Raw genomic sequence first — 25521 nt, forward strand, 5'->3', positions numbered from 1 at the left:
CATGAACAGCAGAGCGGTGTTCATCCAGCCTATCAAACCCAGACAATATTGCTTTTCTATCCTCTAAGCTGAGAAGTGCTGTTGTTGGGAGACTGGTTTCTGACAAATTTAGGACAGGAATGTGAGGCAACAACTTAAACCTGCCAGGGAACATTTCTGGGTACTGGCATGTGCCATGTGGCATTCTCCCAAAGAGTGAGTTACCAGACACAGCTACGAATTAGTATGGGCCTGATAGACAGTTTGGATGCAGCTATCCTGTTTGGAAGGTTTGAATAATATAGCTGTGGAGCATTCTATGCCAAGATAATCTCAATGCCAGTGAATGATCCCAAACAGGTTTAATTTACCGAGTTCCTAGATGGTTCAGACTAGAAGTGGCAAGGGAACTGACATAGCCTTCACAGTCTGGCAGAATGGAGAGTCCTAACCTGCATATAACCCATGGTGTAACTTCTGGAAGCTAAGCAGATGCAGATGGTTTTGATGATGCAGATTGTACTTCAAACTCAACAGTACATAAACATTCTAGATCTCAAATGGCCCACTGCCATTTTATAAATCAAAATACTCAATAAGAACTACACTAGTTCTGCTTATTTTATGTGGAGGACAACTAAACAAAACTCCACTACCTCAACACGATCGTCCGGAAAATTTGTTAAATTTCAGATGGCTCAGAGTGACTGGGAAGTATATGAAAACCTATCAGAGAAGTAGTTTCTGTTTGCAAACTTAAAGAGACGGTCTAGTATCTGTTTAACTTTAGGCAAAGGTTTTATAACCAGGGTGTTATCAAAACTGAAGTTGTAAATTTCATCTTGACATTTAAAATAAGCCTCCAAAGACATTGTCAAATGATTTCATGTCCCACATTTGTTACTAATTTTTTGTCTCCTAGGTGGCAGAACTATATGGTCTACTAGGTTAAAATTCATATTTCACTTTAATGAGAATCTATTGCTTCACTGGCTATTGAACTGCTAATATTTTCTGTTTTTCAGAAAGGTAAGAAGTTTTGTTTCTGTTTTTGTTTGGTGCAGATTTAAAATTTCTACAATCATAAACTGCTCAGGACTGCATCCTGTTATGTTTTTATTTTCAAGGAGAAAGCAATGTTTCAACTTTGTTTGACTACTCTTTTACTTAAAACTTTTTACAGATTCTCTGTGCATACAGAGCCAGGAACTGGCATGATCAAAAACTGTGGAATTATTCTGATCATGGCTGGTAATTCTTTTTGCTAGTAAAGTATCCCCAGTTAATTCAGTGTCTCAGTTATAAACATTAATGTTGTATCACTATGGGACAATCTTTTTATCAGTGCAGGTATTTCATATAAATCTGGGATGAGCTCTTGTGCCTTTTGAGGTGCCAAATACCTTCAAATCACTTTGTGTTCTTTTCTGTTGGCTTCTTGAAAATACAAAAGAGATGAACCAGCTAATCACTAGGTGATTAAACATTTACTTTTTACTTGCTACAGCACCCCACACTAGAATAGAGTTGTTCGTAGCTCGAGCTCTGTCAGACACACCTATATGAGGTTCTCTGCCTGGATAGTGGGGCCAACAAAGACCAGCCAAGAACCAGTCAGACCTTACACGAGCTTACACAGTTTAAGGATTGAATCTCTTTTTCTATAGTTCTTCTTGGGTGCTGGGTATCCAGCTACTCAGGAAAGCTGGTCTAAAAAAAGTCCAGATTCAATTTAATAGCCTTTTCTGGGTGGAGCCTCCACCAGGTTGTAAATTGCTTTCTGCTAGAATAAATAAATAAATAAATAAATAAATAAATTTTTCTGATAGGACTCCAAATATAAAAAAAACCTCCCTCATACTACTACCCCAAATCAGATTGTGTGCCCTCTGGTGAAACAATTATTTCTTGTTTTAAAAGAATAATTATGCTGTCAAGATTGAACTTGCATTCAAATCTGCTTGTTGAAAGAGCTCTTAAAATGAGATGTAGACAGGATCTTTTTGTTCCCCAGATTAAAGATAATAAAAACTTAATGTAAATTCAACAAGGACTTCTTTTTTTTTTTTTTCTTTCTTTTTTTTTTTTTTTCTTTTCAGGGGATTTTGGATCTGGATTCTCTCAACAGTTACTATTAAGTAGCTTCCAGAGAATCTGGCCCATACATCTGTCATGGGCCTTCCATCATTCTCTAAAAATTTAAACCTTTCTAGTGATTACAAAAACAAGGAACCCTTTCTCTGAGCAAATGATTTATGTTTAATGAACTTTAACATAAAACAAAAAAATAACTATGATTTATACATGTAATAAAGAAAAAAAAAGACAAAATCTGCCATCTCTGAAATCCATATTTTTTTGTGTGCATCACTTCCCCTTTTTATATTGTATGCCAATCTATTCTTATATGTAGTGGTTACTTAAGTACCTCTTTAGTCATGGATTGTTCATTTTTTGTTGTATTATTATAAAGAGCTAGGAACACTATTGGTATTAAATACAACTGAACAATTGATAGTATTTTTTTCATGAGTCCTGCATGTACCATGTTGCTAATAGTAGTGTATAGGGAGAGTTCAGATGAATTATTTTGCATAGTCTTTCACCGTGGAACTGGGTTCTCTTCTCCAATGTTTCTCCAAACCTGTTGTACTGGGAGAAATATTTGCATGCAAATTTGGGTTCTCCAAATATCTCTCACAAATGAGTCAGTTCAGAAAGAGCATTAATTTATTTCTGTAACGCTTTTTACATGAAGGTATCTGCCAAAAGAGATTTTTTGGAGTATCCTATCAGTTCTATTTTAAGGAGAAGAAAGTTATTTGGTTAACATTCTCTAAGTAGTTTTCCCCAAATTTAGCATTTGCATTTTAGGATTACTGATAAGTTTATGATCTGAAGTTGCAACTGAACAGAGCCCTTAGAATACTTAGTGTAGGTAGCTGTTTTGTTTTCTAGAAAGCATGCTTCAGTAGAACTATTTGAGGTACAAAGAACGTTTAGTTTATTTGTTAGCATTTCATTGTTTTTGTAGAACTGAAAAGCCTAGTGTTCACTTTAGATACGTTGAGATTTTTTTTTTCTCTTTTAGGTTATTTGATGCTCTACATCAGCGAGGTCTTCTTTTATAGTAGAAGCTTCTGTGTCATTTAAACCTCTTAGACTTGGATTTAATTTCTGCATTCAATAAGGCTTTTTACAGAAACAATAGAAACAATGTTTTTATATTTTTATATTTTTTATATTTTCATAGAAATAATAGATATAATAACATTGAATGGATTTGAATAGGGAATTCTAATATAAATAGACTTAGATTTACTGAATATTTTTTCAGTAATTATATTTTGCCTTCTAAGCTATGTATCATAAATGATTTTGTTCAATAAAAGACATTATGTAGGCTGAATTTATTTTTTCTAATCCAAGTGATTATTAGTACATCCTATAAAATATTTTATTGGTGACATGATGGATATTGACCTTTGATTATTTCAGTAACAGTGTTCATGACATTTTAAAGTGGTGACATTCTTGTTAGATACCCAAAAGCTTTGGAAGTTCTTTAAAATATGTAAAGTTGGGAAACTTTAGCCTTTTTAGTTAAAGTATGTTATTTGTCTTTATGAAAGTAGTAATTTTGTGCTGATAAAGTAATTCCAATCATGACCATAGTAATGCTTTGGATGCTCCTGAGGTAATTCTGACCTCTGTTGGCAAAGCAGAGCAAATGAAATGCGTGCTCTGTAACACACTTCTGTTTTGATACTGTTTATTTCAGACATGATTAATTCTATGTTTTTCTTATTGGAAAGCTCCTTTGTTTTCTTTTTCTTTTTTTTTTTTTTTTTTTTTTTTTTTTTCTTTTTTCCTCCAACCATTCTGATTAGATTGAGCATAGGGTAGAGGATTTATGCCCAAATTGTTCCAAATGAATAACATTTTCTGGTTTAGTATTTTATTTTATTTTTGTCCCAGAAAACATATCCCAGTATCTTTCTTATCTGTATTTTCTATATTATGCCAACGACATTTGACAACGTCACATTATAATAGCCCTATGTGTTAAAGATCGGATGTCACAAAGACTCCATTTTAGGTTATGCAACAACCATTCTGGAATAGAATGTTTAGGCCTCTTATAAAACATGATCAGCGGATTGGCTTTGCTCGGTTGTACATATTGCAATAGCTAATTTCACACTAATCAACCTTCTTATTTAATATGTTAATCCAGTTAAAAGAAATAAAGAAAATGAATATTAGATTGATGTAATCTAAACAGGTGCTAGTTTTTTTGCTCTGCATAACATCATTTCTCATTTGCGCAATCTATCATTTCTAACTTATTTTTTTTTCATATTTATCTTTCAGATGTCTCTCCTAGTTTTTGTTCTTGATAACAAAATTGATATTACGCTGATGGAAAGAGAGAGTGTTAGCACTTTAATGAGGCTAGGTAACATACAGATAAACTGTGTTAACATTCTAACGAAGACATTAAGTGCACCTCTGTTTTGAAACTATGCTACTCTAAAGAACAGACTTCAATTGTTTAATATTTTATGTTATGGATAAGAAGGGTTTTTATGACTATTTTGAATTCCTTTTTACTGAGGTTCCTTTCAATTACTTTATATCTTGCAAAAACATACTGTTGTAGGCATCTGATAGTCTCCATCTTGCTCACTGTCTGTTTAGGGCTAAAGAGTCTTGAGTAATTGAGGAAGTACGCTACCAGAAAGCACAAGTGTTGTCTATATGTTGTCTGTATGTTATAGACTCTTGATAGAATTTAAGAGCCTTAATATCACAGTGTTTGTATTTTGGAATTTAGTTGCTGAAGCTGCACTCTTTTACTGTTCTGAGTTTAGCTTAAATTTTTGTTAGGTTGTGGGAAAGAGTTGGATATTGTTGCTGTTGTTATGGCATGAAGATATGAAAGCTTTGGACTGAGAAAATGGCAAACTGCCTAGAGAGTTGAGCTAATACCACGTGGATATAAACAGAAAAGCATGAGACGATTAGGCATGTTACATCCTTATATGTCACAATAGATATTGATGGATTTCACTGATGCAGAGATTAAGACTCTACTATATATAGGGTGATTTGTGAATCTCTTTTGCAAATCTCAGCATAAACTGAAAATGAGGTATAGAATGGCCTTTTAGAATCTAGGGGAAAAAGGAATCTTATTTTTTTTCCTGTTGTTTGGTGGAATTACTCTATGTTTGAGGAAAAACAGATTGGAAAGACAACATACTAAAGGCATACCAGATAGAGAGTTCTTTTCTGTGTGTCCTAGAGCCAGAACAAAGAATCTAATCCCAGGTTGGCTTCTAGGATGAACAATGCTTAATTCTGGAATGAGGTCATGATTCTAACAGCATCCATAACTCAAAAAATGTTGAAACATATAGTTAGACTTCCCGATGCTCCTTCAAGTGTCAAAAATTCAGGAATTTTTATTACGTATGACCAAGTGTCAGTAACTGTTCCAGGAAGCATAATTAATCATTTAGATTTTTAAAAATCTGCTTTTATAGCAAATATTGACTTTGCCTGTCCATGATAAGAATAAGTTTAAAGTTGCAAACGCCATGAATCTATGATGAATGCGAATACTATGTTGGGCATCCAAAAATGTATTCTGGAAAAGCTCTCAATAGCTCTTCTTCCTGAAAGCTCACAGACATTTGAATGAGGAAAAAAGAACAGCTAAAGGAATATATCTTCTAACAAAATATGTCATCATATCTGTATTCTTGAGAGAAAGAGAAATGTGACTTTGTTTCAGTTTGTTTCTACTTTGAGAAATATTATGCTGATGTGGGTATTTTAGATCTCAATTCCTTTTCACAAAAGAAAAAATTTGGAGTGGTCTGCCTCAGAACACACTCAGTTCTTCCAAAGAAAATACTGATAGTATGTACTATATTTCAGTGTTCATAGATATATTCATGTGAGTATATCTTACAATCATGAGATATGCAGGGGCTTTAAAAACCTTTCAGAAGACCCATTTCCATTGCTGTGGTTACAGAAAGAAAATAATTGTTTATATAATTTCACTAATGAGCAGTTGTCTGGGAAGAGTTTTTACTTCTAATTGGAGTTCAATATATGTGTAAATATATACTGAAAAATATACAGTCAAGTATGTCTTATTACTTTTCTCTCTCTATTGTATAGGCTAATATTACCTGATACAGCGGAGCCCTTGTTGATCTTGACAAATGTAGAGATCTTACACAAAGCCTATAGGTCCGATTCATAGCAAACATGTAGAACTCTTCTAACTCGTATATGTAGGGAGCCCAAATCCATGAAACATAGCGTGTGGAGTTTCTCTCCATGGGAGCAGCTAATCTGATGCACTGATCTTCAGCATTAGCTGTATGGCATCCCTGCAGATTGCTCAGATCGCATAAGAGCATACCTGCAGATATCATCAACAACAATTTAAAAACATGGCTCAGATTGCTTAAACATCAATGATTCCACTTATTAAAGGTATTGCCTGCTGATCTAGCTTTGGAGTAGGTATTTTCATAATTTAGTTAATAGCTGTTCCCACAGTGTTCTTGTGCAGGATGATGCAGAATGAGAGTTAACATTTTTTCCTATCTGGATGAGTGGATTCTTAAGGACAGAACTCTGGAATGGATCCAAGGATCTGTCTGACTCATCATTGCCAAGCTGGAGTTACCAAGGTTCGCTATGAACTAAGCAAAACCCCAGTTTGTCCCCGTAGACAACTGGAATACAGAGGAACCCTGCTGTCATAACTGATGAAAGCTTTCTCCCTTTTAACAACTCAAGACAAATTGGTCTTGACTGTTAGGATAAGGCAAAGCTAACGAACATTAGTCAGGAACATATTGCTCTCTGAATATAGCCACAGTATTATGCAGTATATCCAGGCAGTGTACTTCGAGATGAATATTCCATAAAGAATGATGAAGCCTTGCTGGTTAGAAAAAGGTCAAATGCAAAGCAACCTCATATATGACAGATTCCCTTAATAAAGAATGACTAAGTTATTGACTGTTCCTTTGCATGACATCATCAAAAAGACAAAGTGTTTCTCCTTTATAAAAAATCAGATAATATGCAAAAAGATAACGGTTACACTGATACAACTATTAACTCGATCAAAATAACATAACATACCTTTAAATGAAACTGATTACCAATTCAAGTAAACTGAATTCCAGTTCAGTGAAGCTAGGCTGTGTGAATTTTGTTTGGGTTTAGTACTGCATGAACTACTCTAGTGGAAAGACTGAGTACTCGTCAACATGTTTTATTTTTCTTCCAGCTAGACTCTTTACCAAACAGTGTGTGTGTAAATATGCATGTATGTACACACACACAGGCTGCCCGATCTGCAGACTCCCAGAATGCATCTCCCAGTGGCCGAAGTGTGCTATGCACCTACTTTTTGGCGAAGTAGTTTGACCTTTGCTAGCAATCACACAATCCTGCACACCTGAACTCCCTACAGTTGCAAGCTCTGTGGACACACTCCTATGGTCCCATTCAAGTTGCTGACTCCCAGACACATGGGTCCTTCAACCATGCAACTGTGTCTGATCCAGTTACTGGCAGCTGGACTTTCAAACACACACAGGCACAGAATAGAGTCCCTCATCCAGGAAAACAGGAGTGGAATTTAATAAGGTTGGGTGCAGGACATGGCCAGACAATTGTACTGACCAGACAACGATCTACGTGTGACTGGCCCCTTTTGTCCCCTTACCACTCTATTTTCCTACACTTGTTCCTCCCCAAATCACCTAAATCCATCCATTTCCATGCCTTTGGTTCCTCCCCAAGCAATCCCATAGGACATATTGTGCAATCCCATAATGTGTCCCTACTCCTAGGCAGTAACTGCCCTTAGCCTGAAAGGTGCTCCAGCATGGCCTTATCTTGATGGCTATCACCACTGGACAATGGGGCTAGACTCTTGCAGGACAGCCCTGGGAGAGGCCCCAATAGGCTATCACTTACTCTAAGTCCATAATTTGGGTTCTCACCTGCCCTTGTGCCTCTGTGCTTTGCTGGCTCAGTCAGCAAAGTCATGGCCTGATGGCTCTCCTGTGATGAGCTTGGGAGTAGGTGGAGTGAGGTATTATTTGGCCTCCCTCACGTGACACAGTCTCTGTGTTCCTTTGCGGATGCGCAGATGAGCTTTTTATCACTAACACTCACATGTATGATACTTTGTATAATTACTGTCATCTATCACAGTACTGTGCTGGCCTCTTCTTTGGCCAATCTGTATGTCGTCATATGCAGGTTCTGTAATGTCTTGCCTAAGAAGATCCTTTACAGTTGCTCGTTAGATCCTGTGTAAAAGTATGCTTTTATAAGACCATATCTACTTCCCTCAATTGTAATTCTTCTGTTCCCCTAAGATTATTCAAATGATAAGGCACGGCAGTGTCACACTGACTGTCCAAGACTCATGGCTAAGGGTATTTTGTACGTTGAGGACTTTTGTGTCTCTTTGTATGTGTCTGGGATTCTGCCTCTCTTCAGGCACACACAACTTTTGTCATTTATAATCGGCCTTCTCTCAGCTCATTTCATGGGAGAAAGTGTGGATGGCCAATGGGATTCCTGACTATACTAGCCTTGTACCAATCAGAAATATAGTTGGCAATAGCAAGAATGGTAATGGGCAAGTATACTAGGTTTTCTATTTGAAATTCAGGTTATTTGTATATTTCTAAATACTGCCACCCTACTCCAAATTTTAGTCTGGGTATATGTAGCCTGTTAAGTTTGTCAGTGTTCATTTAGCAGTGGTATTTGGCAAAACTTGAAAAACAATAATTACAAATAAGGTACTATTTCTTGAGTCTTAGATTGCTGGATATGATGCTTTTGTTCTATATGATTTGTTTTAATTACTTTTTTTTCTTTCATGCATATGTTATTACTTTAACTGCTGATCTTGCTTTTTGCAAGTTTTGAAAAAGATCATCATCTAACCAACTGTTGTTATAGCTCTCCATGGAGGAAAGAAGCACAATCCATGGAAGATAAATATGTCAGTAGTGCTAAATTCATAATTTTTTTCCCTCTTTTTGTACTGCTTGATAATCATCTTTGTGGAACTACTACTGTACATATAATTCTTTTGACAGACTTTCAAAACCAAATTCTGAACTCAAGCACAGTGTATATAGCAGGAATGCTCTGTAAAGATGAACAGTATTAGGTTGTTATTGGTGCATGTGCCTTAGATAGGCTAGAATGACTCTAATTTATCCTTACTTGTCAGCTCCCAGTTAACATCCAAAAGGAGTTGTATATACACTGGAGGCTTCTACAACAGATGGGAGGAAGAAACCCTTCTCTGCCGTTCAGAGAGACATAGAATCACAAATAGACGCTACTGAAGCATCCCAGCATTATTTTTTGTGAATGTCTGTATATCTCCATAATGAGAAATCAAATGGCTTTCTAAATGCTCCCTTCTTAGCTTCTCTCTACTTGCTCTTCAAGTTTCCATGTTGAAGTGTATAACACCTGGTAGGAAAGGAGTGGAGGTACTTGAAGAGAATCTTTGTATCTTACCCATTTGCTGCATGGTGGAATTTCCGTTACTTCTGGAAATCATTGCCAAAGAAAGGTGGAGGCTGGATTTGCCTTAAATTACTGTCTGCATGCCATTCCAATCATAATTTAATATTACTATGAAATTTATGGAATGTAGGCCATACCTGTATATCTTGTACAGGTAAACATCTTGTAAGACCCCTGGCCTTTCACTGAAATAAGGTTTGTTGGATTAACTTGGCCATATACCTATAAAGAGGAAGGACAACCTAGAGTTTCTTTGTCATCCTTTCTGTCTTGATCACAGTCAATATATGCTTGCAGTAAAATTCAGGCATGATATCCATCTATTTAGAACACTTCAAGGTAGAGGTGCCTAGGTATATGGATTCACAGTTTCTAAATGGATAGATAGATTTTCGTGTAAGTTATTGAAGGAGGAAGTCATTTATTGGACATAACTCTACCTCATTATCACACCACTGTGGTGGATTGAGACCTGCTTGTACAGGAGCCACTCCAGGTATGATTCTTAACCCATTTAATTACTTATGATAGTCAATAGAAATAGGATACCCAACCTTTATGATATTTAATATCATACTAATATGTAAATGTGTTACAAAATGTAATAGAACCCATCATAGTTAGAAACAGGCAGATGTGCTGAAAAGAACGAAGCTGTTGGAGGGACTGAGAAAGATGTGAGGAGCAACTGAGGGAACTAGGGTTTTTTAGTTTGGGGTAAAGGAGGCTGAGGGGAGACCTCATCACTGTCTACAACTACCTGAAAGGTGGTTGCAAAGAGGAGGGTGTGGGTCTCTTTTCTTAGGTGACAAGTGATAGGACTCAAGGAAATGGTCTTAAGTGGCACCAGGGGAGCTTTAGATTGGATATTAGGAAGAATTTCTTCACACAGAGGGTGTTCAAACATTGGAACAGGCTGCCCAGGGGAGTGGTGATGGAGTCCCCATTAGTGGAAATATTTAAGAGACACATGGATGTGGCACTAAGGGACATGGTTTAGTGGTGGGACTCATTAGGTCAGGTTGACAGTTGGACTTGAAGGTCTTTGCCAACTTAAATGATTCTATGGTACTAAATAGAAATCACATCAATTGAACAGAATCAGTATGGAAATAACATGGTTCAGTGAAGTTCCATGTTTTTCCAGGCTTAAACTATTTAAGGCCCAAACTGTAAATAGATCAAAGTTAAAGAAAAAAAATGCAATAATTTGCTTCAGAGCCTCAACTTGAATAACATACTTGATCCCACAAATTATTTGACCACAAACTTTTGCTTTATTTTTTACACTGACACAACTAGACATCAGCAATCAAAACAAGATAAGCACATGCACACATTCAAAAATGAAATGTGTTTGAGATGCATTTCACAGTGAAACAATCAGAATTACATATAATAAACTTAAAAAAAAAAAAGAAAAAAGAAAAAAGTTAATTGAGTGGATAGTCTCTCTGCCCTTTCCCTTCTGAAATATTAAGAGAGACATGTTCAGAGGGTTTATGAAATACAGTTGTTGGAGGTTTCCTTCTAATATACCAAGAAATAAGTAAATTCTGACCTGGTCTGAAGTGTGGTGACTCTTAATCCCTACCCAGGAAGAAATCACACTATTCCTTGTTACGTTATTAGGAATATAGCTCCCTTTCATCCTGACTTTCATGGGATGTTCACAGTTATCCTTCCTCTATATGCAAGAAACATTACCTCTCCATGTGTATTTTAATTGTGTTCCAACAAATTTGATTTGACACTTTCACAGAAATTGGAGCTACTCAATTGTACTGACTTCTCATGTACTACAATATGCCTAAAAGAAAAATTCTCTGTACTGAAGGAATAGAGATTACTACTTTGCCAGGCTTATTTTGGGTTTCTTATCTGTGATAAGAAATATGACTTTTAATGTGACTAATATGACTTTTTTTTGTTTGTTTGTTTTCCAAAATAATTGTTCTACTTATGGCAGAATTTCATTTCTAGAATGATTTTTTTTTTAAATGAAAGCCATAAATTAAGAACTACTTCAGTTTACATTTCAAAAGTAAATTTTGAACAATTTCTTATAAAAGTTAGATTAGTGTTTCAAAGAATGGTTCACCCAGTCTCTTTTTATTTAGTTAATAATATTAATTTTAAATGAGTAGAAATAAGTAAAAGTTATTTTCAAACTATTTTTTTATTTTCTCATATTGATTATTTTCATTTTGATCTTTTTAACTCTCAGTTCATACATGCAACAGCAGTTTTCAATACTGAAAATATCTAAGATGTTCAAGATATCATCTATTGTTGTCAGTTTACACCAATAATTGTGCTTGCCCATAAATAATCCTAGAATGCATTTGGGAGGTTGTTTTTGGCTCTGCTTCTGACTACCTTATTGTATTTATTATGCTTTAAAGTGTGAATTTCTAAAGGGGGTTTTGCTCAGTGTCACTAAAGCCAATTGGTAATTTGAAAGCCAAAGTAATTTGAAAATGTACTTCAAAGACAGCAAAGCAGTGTAAATAATAGTTAAAACCATACGAGAAAAGAACATATATTCTTTATACAGGGTAATATACCTTATATTACACTGGATCCCATCAAAGAAGAATCTGTGGGAAGAAAAAAATATTATATTTACTAAAAAGAAGCACTTCATTGTTTGATAAATAACATTATTACTTCAAAGAGGTTAGAGCAACATGGTTGTCAATTTGATTTATTTGTGCATACAGTAGAGAATGGGAAGTATTTTGCTGTGATTCATAGCAAGTAAAAATGCAATTATGTCTGAATAACTGATGATATATGTAATATTGTGTAAAAAATTTGCATTTTCAGAATTGCTCTTTAAATTGTCCATATATCTTGAATAAGCTCAGTTTACATGACTGAAAATATATCTGACTGTAGGCAGAGCAATAATTAGTATAGGAACCTGGCTATATGCTCTTCTGGCAATGTATATCTTTTGGCAATGTATTTATGTCAGATTATGCAACAATAGACATGGAAATTTTGGAAGATTTTGACTCAGAGTAACAGAAATACCTATATATATGCATATATATAATTCCATATTTATTCTATGGAACACATGAAAAATAAGGAATCTGGACTTACATGAGCTGCTTGGTGTTTACCACTGATATCAATGGGAACAGGGTGAAGCTTAGTATTTCCCGTCACTAGAACTGACCTGGAAAGATGAGATTCACTACTTCTGTAGTTGTGAAGAAGCAGTGGGTCTCTGGGAACAGCTTCAAAAGATATTGAAAACCTGGGAAAGGTGGGGAGAGGAATGGAAGGGGCAAGGTCTAGGCCTATGCTAGGCTTCTCTCAGCCCTCATGAATTAGACCTCAAAATATGCAGGCTTGAACACTGCGCTCTGTCATTTTTCTCTGGAGGAACTGATTCCATCCAGGCAGTGTCATCCTCTTCCTTGCCACATCATTTCAGAGAAGAAAGAAATGGGAGAGTGTTATCACTTGGTTGTCAGATAAACTTTAAGTGAAACCAGTGGGTCGACAGACACTGATGTCATCGGACAGCTCTCTTCAGCTTTTAAAGACTTATAATTTTACCACAATATTTTCCTTTGGTCTTGGTAGAACAATCATATAAAGACAATCATATGTTCTAGTACTGTTGATAGGGAATGTGACTATGTTCTGAAGTTTAAGTGAATTAACTTTTCCTTTCTTTTGTGTTCATATGTGTGTAACAACAAGTACTTCACAACTTTTTTTTTTTTTTTCCATATAGCAAAAAGCATGGCAAAGAGCATTGCAAAAAACCAAATCAATCAACTGTCTTTTTCTTAAGTAGTCTGTCATTTTCATATCACTTTTGAAATGCATTTTTTTGTATGTAATTATCTTCAGCTTGTAAAAAAGAAAAAATAATTTTCTTACTAAGTAAATAGTATTTCCAATTAATATTTGACATCAGTTCAAAAGGTCAATATTCTTTGTCCACAGTGAGAACAAACTGTAATTAGAAGGTCTTTTTGCTTTTGGCAATGCAGTTGAAGTAGCATAACATAGTTTCTTTGAGCCTCACTCCAGCAAGTTATAATGGAAGAAAAATCATTGATGATCATGTTTTAACTCGGAGTTCTAACTCATCATTCACAGAAAACTGATTGTTTGTTTGTTGCCACACACACACACACAAAATGTTTTGATTAATTTCTTAAAATTAATTAAGAATTTTAGATTTTCATAATTTGTGATGTAGGTAGGAAAAAAAATCCCTAACTTACTAAAGTACATAAAATGAAGAAGCTTGCTTGTTGGCTGCATCAGAGAAATAGTAGAAACATATTTTTCAGAACATTCTATATTAATGGAAATCTAAAGAACTGTTAATCTCCTGTCACTGAACGTGTTTTCTGGAGGTTGAATTGTAATTTATTTTGTTCCAGGTTCTCCTTAGTGTTGGTTTCACAGTAACTATTTAAGTGTCTTAATACACAGATAAATTGATATGTTTGATAATTCATCATGTATTATATGTATGATGCCAAAGAAGGGGTCTTTAGGCTTCCTCTCTTTCTCCAGCCCACTTTTCTTTACAGTCAGATGGTTGCTACAGAGCTGATATACCACTATACTTTTGTCCTGCTATATTCTGATTACAGGAGAAGATATTTAAATGAAGCATTCACCACATCTGGTAGTTTTGGGGGGTAAGAATTTCTATTTATGAACTGTCCAATTTGAATTTGATTGTCAGTAATTAAAGCATAAATATCTACTGTATTTACTGAACTTGCATTCATTTTGTAGGAAATAATGTTGCAATACTACAGCAATGCAAGATCTCCTAGGAGGGGATTCCTGCACAAGGGAAGAGATGCCTGCAGCTGAGTCCTGCTCATCTCTCCTGATTCCTTTAGTTTGATAACCAAGTTCTGATTTTGAACATGTGTTTCTGGGAGGTGACAGTGATTAGTCTCTCCACCCTGTCTCATCTCTCTGCATCATCAGCATTTACTCACTCTCCTTTGTCCTTTGTATCCCAACCTGGGTGTCCTGTAAAGCTTCATATAGATGCATTTATATAGTACCAGTTTTGAAAAAAAATCCTCTATAGTTTCAGTATTAAAAAATATTTCCTAAGACCATAGTGAGGAAGAAAAGCAACACATTAAAGCATGCCTGAATTAAAGGAGAAAATAAAGGGAGAAAAGAACTGTTTTTTGTTTTGTTTTGTTTTGTTGTGTTTTGTTTTGTTTTAAGAAGGGCCAAATGCATCATGAATAATATATGAACTGCATTTTGAAAAAACAATCAGGAAACAAATATTAAAAACTCCAAACCAAAGCAAGCAAGCAAGCAAAACCGAGTAAATTAGTATTCTGATTGTTTATACATTTATTTTAACATTTGAAGTATGACTTTCTATACCACTTTGTATTTTCTGATTCTTTCTTCTCTGAACTGGTACAAATCAAAGGAAGAAAGTAGGATTGAATGCATAAGAAAATAACTAATAACGTATTATGCAAAACTATAAAAGAGGTTATAAAATATCGATAGAGAGGGATTTCTTTCCTTCCAGTAGATGAGGTCTACCTGTCTTTGCCATATAAATAACATCTGTCTATTATGGAAGACCTATCATTTCAAGGACTCAATTTTTTCTATTTAAAGAAATTAAAAAAAAAATTAATTGGAAAAAATTACAGTGTCTTTTACAGTTGGAAGTTGCCATCACTAGAAAAGAACATCTATATACTTATGAGAAGGTTAAAAAAAAAAAACAACTTTTTTTTTTTCTTTGTGCTCAAAGAAATGTTTTAGTCCTGTTTTTCCAAGAAGTGAAATTGCAGGGAGAGGTGAGGTACCCAGAATTATGTAGAATTACATTCACTTAGTAGAATTACAGAACACAGTTTATCACACAAATAATTCTGTGTGCATGTAGTATTTATGGGAAAACAACTGTTGCAATTTATGAGCTATTTAATCATGATAATTAATAATGAAGGAGGCATCATTCTGTGAAACAAGCGTTCCATCAGTAATAAAACACAGATTCAGTAGTACAGAATTTAAAAAAAGCATATATCATAGCATGTCATTTTATTGATGTAGATCATGAAAAAATGACAACATGAAAAAAAATCTTTTTCCTTATTAGCTTCAGATTATTTTCTTTAAACTGCAGCATTTAATTCTAAAGTATGAAGTAATAGGAATATATTGCTTGCCAATGACTGGTTAACAGTATATTACAAGCTGAGGAAAACAGACTGTAATTCAAGATTTATAATCATGTATCCTGGAAGTTGTAATACTAATGACTGAAAGCTTTGTTACTAAATAAAAAATAGGTATAAAATTGCTTTCACAAATGATACTGTCAACTTCAAATTTAGTCAGTCAGAAAAAAGAAATGGAGGTACTCAATCTGCCTCTGGTATCCAATTTCTAGTTTTGTTTTTTTTTTTTGGTAGATTAGCAGTCACATTTTCTTCTTTGAAACAAAATACCTCCTATACTGTTTTGTGAGCAGTCCATAATAGGTTGGGAAATGGGGCATACAATAAAGCTAACTGTAAAAAAGTGTTGTAAAATATAGAAAGATAACAAAAATAAAACACTGTTCGTTAATTTATTTAATATGTATAATTTATGTCAAAACATAACTGTCAAAATGGGAAATAAAATATCAGACCAAACAAAGTATTAATTTAGTGTCCCTTGAAAGAATATGATTGGTTCTCACTAGTCTTGTCTTTGTATGAATCTAGACTAACTGACCCAAAGTCAATTAATACATACTCATGAAAAAAATAGTGCAAAATCAGATTATAACCTCAGAGTAATAACCACAGTAATACTGGAAGAACAGATCTAATTGAAATGACAGAATAGTTATTAGTCTTTGAGAACTGCCCTACATTAAGTTCATGACTTCTATAACGATGAATATGTAAAATAAATTTTATAAATAAATTATATTGATATCAACATGACGTTTGCTATTTTAAGGTCTTTCTAAAATAATTTGTCTCTTATAAAGTCTAATCACATTTGTTGCAGTAGTCTTTAGATGAGTTATACATAGAATTTCTGATATTTCTTTACTTGCCAAAAAGAAACAAAAAACAACCAGCACCACAACAACAACAAAACCCAAACCTTTAAATTGTGCTTTATTTGCAGCATCTGGCGTGGACCAAATATAAACTGCACAGACAGTTCAGGTTATACTGCTTTACATCATGCAGCTTTAAATGGACACAAGTAAGTACCTTATGTTTAGTTCTTATGTAGAATTATATTTAACTCTGTACTTTGATATATGTAGCATAGCACTGAAATTTTCATTGAAAAGTGGCAAATTCAGACTTACTATATCCTCTTGGTGATAAGATTATTTAAGTAATATAAGAATTTTTGACACCATCATTGATATCACCATGTAGTAATTACAAATGGGAAATGCATTTCAGAAGTTATTGATTCTATACCAGGTCTTCCAAATTCTTACTTGTTTTTGATTTGTTTCTTATCATTTCTGCTAGTGGTGGCTCTAGTGTTTTTCAGCTAGTGAGAAAATGCAACAGAAAATGTAGTATACTTGCGTGTGTGGACGTACACATATATAGTATATATAGTACAATGGATGTTTAAGGAAACAATACTGTGAAAAAAATATATACGTTATTCATTGTCAAAGTAAAACTAGCATGAAACAACACTTGGTAGTTTTGCACTTGAAGACAGAAAAAAACTGTCCATCACCTTGTATGGGACTCTGTAGTTTTTACCATTACCACATGCATTCTTCTACAGGCCTGGGGAAAACCTGCAATATCCCCACTGGGTGCTACTGCACAGGCATACCGATGCAGGTGAACTCTTTAAGTAATTTAAGTATCAGTTTAAAACAAAACAAAACAAAACAGACAAACAAACAAACAACAACAAAAAAACACACAACAGCTGTGGAAACTTGCTACATATTCTGGTTTTACACCTTGAAATTTGTTGCGTGTAGCGCCCGTTATTACAAGTTGACCCTTATTCCATGTTACCTCCATTGTATTATGCTGACAACTGCATGTTGTTATTAAGACAAACCAAGAAAGAAAGATTTTCAAGGTCTATAAAGTTCCAGTGGGATGGACCTCACTATCACCAAGGTAAGAGCTGCCCTATTTAATGCAGTCCAGCTGTCCTGTTTGTAAACTGAGGTTGTTAACACTGTCTGAATTTTCACTTAAGGAAATGTTGACATAAGGCTTTAGATTATTCCACTGTGGGAGATAAGGAACTGGTCAAAACACAACTGAAATTGAGAGTGATTTTCAGTAACTGTAAAGTGATTTTGGACTGTCTGTAAGATAACATGAATCTTTAAGCCCATTTAGTTCATTTATTTCACAATTTTTGCATTCTTGCTTAAAAAAAAAAAAAAACAAAAAAAAAAAACAACAAAAAAAAACACCTTTAGGATATGTATTTAATTATATTCTAGAGACCTGCATATTTTCTGCAGACCAGATTAATGTTTTGGTGAAAATATGATATACTATTTCTGAATAAATAAATAATGTTAAAATACTATTAAACTAGATATTATATATTTTCCAAAATTTCAATTCTGTAGCAAGATTTAGAATCACCCATCAGCATATTTTAACTTCCAGGAATTAGTTCTAAGTTTAATATGACATATTAAACTCTGTCATTTTTAAAAAGGGGAAAATTAATTTTCCCTTGTTTATGGATTGTTTCCCCTGTAATTGCATATTTCTGATTGTCAAAAGCCAAAGCCCTAGCTTGCAAAAATTTCTCAGTTTTTAAACAGACTAGAACTGTTTTTATGATACTTAATACTGAGTATAAACCAATAGTTACCCAGCAAAGTAAAAATATTGTGGTATAAAGCTGAATTTATTGCATATTTCAAGTGAATCCTACCAATATAAACAATGAAATTCTGAAGCATTCAAAAGCCAAATTGTATTTTCAGTCACAATGTTGGCCAAACTTCTGCTGAAGTCTGAAAGAACTTCAAGATGTGGACTTGTGTACAGCAGTAGATAAAACTGCAGTTTTTGGAAAGATCATAATGGTCACTGGATGCTATAACCCCTTATCCTCATAGCAGGGTAAGGAGCAGTTCCTGAAACCATATTTATAGTTTGGTATATTAAAGTAAATTGAAATACATTACGATGTATTTCATGATAAGTCATGATGGTTCAGGACCTCCTGTCCAGCTCGTCATACTGACTCCCCTACAATGGTAGCATTGTCAGCAACAGAATTGGACAGACACCTTGTATCTCTAATTTCATTAGTCATCACAGATAACAAATAGCTCTACTCTCTGTTTCAGAATAGAAACTTCATATTCAAAATCAATAGTGGGTACAATATTTTGACTGGAGCCTTCCTGCATAAGAGAGGTTCTTCTTCTGGGGTTTTAATTTTTCACTCTTTACACTAAGATGAACTTCATCTATTTCAGAGTTTTTCATGAAAAGTGACAGCATGAGACTCAGTGACCTAAGCAGCTATTTGTGGTTGGGACACTTGGACACCAGGCTTCAAGTGCCTGTTTGATCATTGTACGCAATGAATTCCCTCCTCATTGGTTATTCTGGGATGGTTTTCTTTCCTATTGAAGCTATTCTGCTTTATATAGGTAATTAAATCATATCTGGGGCAGGGATTTGAATCTCAGTCTCCCCTAAGTAATTTTACTTAGCCCAGTAATTGTACTGGGCTAAGGACTCTCAGTATTTCGCTCTCTCAAACTTAGATCAGAAAGTTCCTATGGAGCACGGAAAAAGACCCACCCTAGAAAAGTGTGATAGGTCAGGGCATTCTTGAAGGTTGAAGAATGTGTAATATTTTGTAACTTGACAACAGGGGACTGAAGTCTAAGTTTTCGCATTCCAAGTAAGTGTCCACTATTCAATCAAGTCTGCTGGGGCACAGCTTATCATATTTTTATTGTATTTGACTTGAAATTCTCTTCCAGATCCAGGAAGCTTTTTCTGGTAAAAATGTTTATGGTTTATGTGTTTTAAAACAGATATTGTGGATCAGAATTACATGACTGAAGAAAATTCTGAACTACTTCTTCTCCCAATTGTTTCTGTACATCGACATCTATAAATTGTGGAGCATTATTTTCTTTGTTTGTTTTGTGTTTGTTTTTCCCCAAAGTATTTCAATTTCAGTTTCTCTTGATTTGTGTCCCTTTCAAACTACTTTGTAGCTCTAACCTTCATTAGACTACCTACTAGACTACCTACTGCAAGACCGACTATTGTGACATGAGAAGGCTTTCAAACCTTATTTGCACTAAGAAGTCTCTCTGAGGAGTCACTTTTCTGGAACTTTCCATGTAGCAAAAGTCTTTCTTAGTGGAGCTACTCTTTCTTAGCCGTTTTCATGCTATTCGACCTTACCAGCGATAAGCAAAATTCAGTTTAAAGTCTCCCTCAAGGCTTAGATGAGATGACTCCAATATCTCTATGACTTCTTTTGGAGACAATTGGGATTTCCTTTTGACCTGTATATATTCACTCTTCTTTGCCACATTTTATCCACAATAGGCAATTAAATAAGGTTCCATCAAGGTTGGAAGAACAACTGTCTTGGGATTTACCTTCATGTATTACTACAATCTTCATTTGTAGTCAAGTGTTTCATTTATAGTCATAACATAGGCTGCACATTTTGGCTATATTTTCCTGTCTGTTTAATATTTAGAAATGATTGGTCTTCATTTTTATAGCTGTTTTACTTCAATAACTTTTTGTTTTTTTCTGTTATTCAGGGTAAAAATTTTGGTAATATGTATGTTCATGTAAAACTTAACAAAATAAGCTTCCCATCAATTTTTAGATTTACTTCCTGTTTTCCAGGGATATAGTTCTCAAATTACTTCAGTATGAAGCATCAACTAATGTGGCAGATAATAAAGGTTATTTTCCTATTCATTTGGCTGCCTGGAGAGGAGATGTAGACATTGTGAAGATTCTCATCCATCATGGGCCATCACACTCCAGAGTGAATGAACAGGTGAAGTGATTAAAAATATTTGTGTACATCATCAGAATAGAGCCGCACATACTCTTTAGGTCTGGCAAATTTATAGCCAAATTGAAAAAAAAAATAATCTGTTTTCCATCATTCCAGTAATTCCTTCTCCAAGACTACGAAGATCTTCCAAAATATGCATACCAGATTCTAGTTGGACACTGACCTAAAAATACTAGATTTAAAGAGTATGAAAAATCTTTCTGCTTGTTTCTGAAAAATCATATGAAGACATACTATACCTAATGCATTGGAAATATTAATGTAAATTTGCATTAATGCTATCTTTTTTTTTTTTTTTTACTTTATTAAATATCAAATTCACAAAAAATCTTTGTGATAAGATTAATATTGCTGGTATTTTTTGAGTGCACTGTAAATGTACTGATATGCAGAGATAAATGACAAACCACATGAACTGTGTGTTCATATGTGTGTACATATACACACATATCCAAAAAGAAATGGATTAATTTGCCTGGCATGTACAGCGGAAAAGACATATAAATATTAGGAAAAATGATGAGAGTATTAATGTGGGTAAGGGCAGGATAAATACATTGCATTCTGTTGTCAAGCATATGGCACACCTGTTTTCATTCTGTGTACACTTATAAGGTCTATTTGTAGGATTAATATTCAGAAATAGGAGATCTGGTGCCATCTATAATCAGCTGAACTGCTTGAGGACTGGAGGTGGACTTTTAAATATGAGTACTAACCATAAGTTATTGAATTTCACAGTGTAATCAAAAGGTTATCAGAATACAAAGGTGGGAGTCAGCTCCAGATTCAGATCTACCTCTTAGTGTTTACATGTCCTGTTTGTGTACTGTTATATTCCAGAGAGGTCTAGTCAGTGTAATCAGAGGAGTCTACAGGGTTATTCTGGTGACTAAAGCAAAGGCAGGATTAATTTGCCCTAACACAGAAATCCAGTACCTTCTAAGACCTTGCAGCAGCTGAGATATCTGCAGAGGTTGGAAGGTATGGCAGAGGAAGCTCACAATTTCCATGTCCCTGTGGAGTGGCTGCTGGACTCCGGGTAGGATATCCTAGAGCATCTCAAATAGCAAAGTACAATCTGACAAATGAATGGCACCCACACTGTCTAAATTAGTGTGTCAGGAAAGCAAACTGAAAGAAAGAAAAATATTGTGGACTTAAATATCAAACCAAATCAATGGGAGATGCCATCCCTTGAATAATCTATGTGATATGTGATGTTATACACTTAGCCATTGGAATCCATACAATAATTATGATTTGAATATGAAGTATTAGTGGAGAAAATAAAGGAAAATAAACTAATAAAATCCACTGATGTGACAGACTTCGGGGAAATCCTATAATACTATAAGACTTCTGGGAAATCCTGGCTCATCCAAGAAAAAGTACAAGAAACAAAACTTGTCATTCTGTGGTTTGATTTGCAGATTAGTAGTTTCTGTGAGCTCCTAATTCTCATCAGGTGTTGCATGCAGGATGGAGCCTGTTGAATTACAGGATTATCATTTGTCAATGTGAAGGTTTTCTTCTATTTTATTTCTGTGGCAAACTAGAAATAAGCAACTTTCTGGTTGCATGTTATCCATTTGCTTGAAGAAATTCCTTATGCTCTACTGACAGAAACCTGGAAGCTATGCAAGAACTTCAGAGAGAGGGATGCTGAAAAGCGTTTCATTAAGATCAGAAAGAGAAATGTAAATTCAAACCTGTTTCTTCCCAATCCCCCACACATCCAAATTTTTACAATATTTTTGAGCTTGATTATGTGTGGGGTCCAGTTTCTCTGGTTGATTACTGGAGCAAATAAGCAGAGATGTACCTGGTTCTATACTCCATAGTCTGAAGAAAGGTCTGGTGTTCAGATCCCCTGCTGATTTTCCATTTTACTCAAAAATTTCATAATGGAAAATGTGTGAGCAATTCTTATAAGAATTGGACCCTTAAAGAAGTCTCAATCATATTAAACTTTGAAGTTAAACTCACCCATACACAGTTCTAACTTTATAAATCCCCTGGTGTTCTGCTCCAGACAATGGCTAGCTTTAGTAGTGGACCACTTTGATAGCACCTAGACATTACCCTGCTAGATAGCACTCTACACAGGAGAATATTATCCACATCACAGAATGAGGGGAATGCCATATTCATATGAAGCCAACTCCACCCATACATCTTCAAGTAACACCAGAGTGTCGTCCTCATCTGAATACCTGTGTTTTGCATTCTCGAGTCTGTATGTTTCTAAAGTTTTTGCTTATTTGCTGATAGGGTCAATAAGGCATGTAGCTTCTCACAGCAGCCATAGCAGTTCTTAGATATGTGCGGCTGAAGCACAGTTTATAAAAACATCCTTCCCTTCCCTTCCCTTCCCTTCCCTTCCCTTCCCTTCCCTTCCCTTCCCTTCCCTTCCCTTCCCTTCCCTTCCCTTCCCTTCCCTTCCCTTCCCTTCCCTTCCTTCCCTTCCCTTCCCTTCCCTTCCCTTCCCTTCCCTTCCCTTCCCTTCCTTCCCTTCCCTTCCCCTTCCCCTTCCCCTTCCCCTTCCCCTTCCCCTTCCCCTTCCCCTTCCCCTTCCCCTTCCCCTTCCCCTACCCCTTCCCCTACCCCTACCCCTACCCCTACCCCTACCCCTACCCCTACCCCTACCCCTACCCCTACCCCTTGGGATAAGGACAGCCATTTTTTCCTGATACTTTCCTGATACTTTTCACTACAGCAAATAATGTATTCAAGCCAGACTTTATTACTATTATTATTTTTGTAAGGATCAGATTAAGAATTTATGTGCTTTCAGCTTAAGAAAATAAATTTATTCATTAAAAAAAACCAAACTGTTGCAGTTAATATGTAGTATGTCTTTGCTTTTATTTTTTTATTAAAATTCCATGTGAAATAAATACTTCTAAACACTTAAATGAGAGTAAGTAAGATTGAATAACTCAACAAAGAAGTAAATGAGAAGCTTATGATGCATAAATGTATATTAAATTTATTAATGGATTTAATATGGTATACTGTAAATTAATTGAACTGCTCTCTACACATTTAAAATGCAGTTAACTAATATCATAGGATCATATCCAGCATCTAAAGCTCTGAATGCCCCCTACTGTTCCTCTCACATAAAGTTAAGAAAAAAAAAAAAAAGTAAAGAGCCTTACAGTTAAATGATAATTATTTCATGGGGGTGGTGGAATGTAGGCTGGTAATTCTACATATAGAAGATAGTTATAGCATAACAAATATGCAAGAATAATTCCATAACTGTTTAATACAACAATCTTAGTTGACACGTAAACCAAATGATGTATGTTTTAAATTGCAAAATGTGGTGAAATGACAAATAATGGCTCAAGCTTCATCGACGAAGACCTGAAAATAGGTAAATTATGGAGTGTATGAAGATTAAGGAGGTAGTAAGAGACCAAAATTTGTCAGTAAATGAATACCAAATGTAATAAAAATGTGTGCTGTTAAGGCTCCAACTACTTACATGTTTGTTTATGTAAAGACATCTTGGTAGTACAAACATTTATTTTGGCAACTCTAATCACAAAATTAATGTAACTGATAAGAAATCCTATTATACACAAAGGTTAATAATAACAGTCACATATAGCTCAATATGCAGTGTTCAATATAAACATAGGAAAGAATGAACATATAATCTAATGCAAAAAGATGAATCACATCAGGAAGAAATATAAAGTTCAAAATATATTTTAAATATATATTGGGAAAATGTGAATAGCAAAACATTTACAAGAAAAAATATGAATGCTTGTGAAATTTCTAGGTGGTGTTCTCTGTTTTGTGAATATTCCTCTTTTTCTTTCTGAACATAGCACATATTTTACTTACATTTACATATTTAATGCACTGTGGATTTTTTCAGTGTGTCAAATTGTAATAGTCATAAAGAACACTCAAACTTCCTTAATGCTGTTTGACGTTTCTTCTGAAATGTGAAGGAAAAGAGTACAGGATGTATTAACAATATTTAAATCACAGAATGGCTTGGGTTGGAAGTGACCTTAAAGATCATCTAGTTCCAACCCCCCTGCCATGGGCAATGATGCCACCCACTAGATCAGGGCCTCATCCAACCTGATCTTGAACACCTCCAGGGATGGGGCATCCCCAGCTTCTCTGGGCAACCTGTGCCAGTGCCTTACCACCCTCTGAGTGATGAACTTCCTCCTAACACTCAATCTGAATCTCCCGTCTTTTAGTTTAAAACCATTCCCCCTTGTTCTATCATTGTTTGCCTGAGCAAAAAGTCACTCTCCATCTTTTTTATAAGTCCTGTTTAAGTATTGAAAAGCCTTCTCTTCTTCAGGCTGAACATCCCCAGTTCTCTCAGCCTTTCTTTGTAGGAGAAGTGCTCTAGCCCTCTGATCAACTTCATGACCCTCCTCTGGACCCACTCTAACAGACCAACATCCTTCTTGTGCTGGGGGCCTCAGATCTGGATGCAGCACTCCAAGTGGGGCCTCACAAGGGCAAAGCAGAGGGGGACAATCATCTCCCTTGACCTGCTGGTCACACATCTGTTGATGCGGCCCAGGATTCAGTTGGCCTTCTGGGCTGCAAGCGCATACTTCTGGCTGATGTCGAGCTTTTTGTCCACCAGAACCCCCAAGTCCTTCTCTTCAGGGTTCCTCCCCGTGAGTTCTTCTCCCAGTCTGTACTCATGTCTGGGATTGCCCCAACCCGGGTGCAGCACCTTGCACGTGGACTTGTTGAACCTCATTAGGTTCACATGGGCCCACTTTTCTAGCTTGTCCAGGTCCCTTTCTATGGCATGCCTTCCTTCTGTTGTATCGACCGCACCAATCAGCTTGGTGTCATCTGCAAACTTGCTGACAA

General features: G+C 35.3%; 1 protein-coding gene across 1 annotated transcript in view; it reads left to right on the forward strand.

Annotated features, from left to right (window-relative positions):
• Positions 1–25521, forward strand: part of LOC121063868 (ankyrin repeat and sterile alpha motif domain-containing protein 1B-like) — a 269342-nt gene that overhangs the window by 33893 nt on the left and 209928 nt on the right. The window contains exons 2-3 of the mRNA XM_040544776.1: positions 16747–16827; positions 20472–20628. Coding sequence (XP_040400710.1) covers positions 16747–16827; positions 20472–20628 — 238 coding nt within the window. The remainder of the gene's footprint in view (positions 1–16746; positions 16828–20471; positions 20629–25521) is intronic.

Source organism: Cygnus olor, chromosome 1, assembly GCF_009769625.2.
Source record: "Cygnus olor isolate bCygOlo1 chromosome 1, bCygOlo1.pri.v2, whole genome shotgun sequence".
NCBI classification, from domain to species: domain Eukaryota; kingdom Metazoa; phylum Chordata; class Aves; order Anseriformes; family Anatidae; genus Cygnus; species Cygnus olor.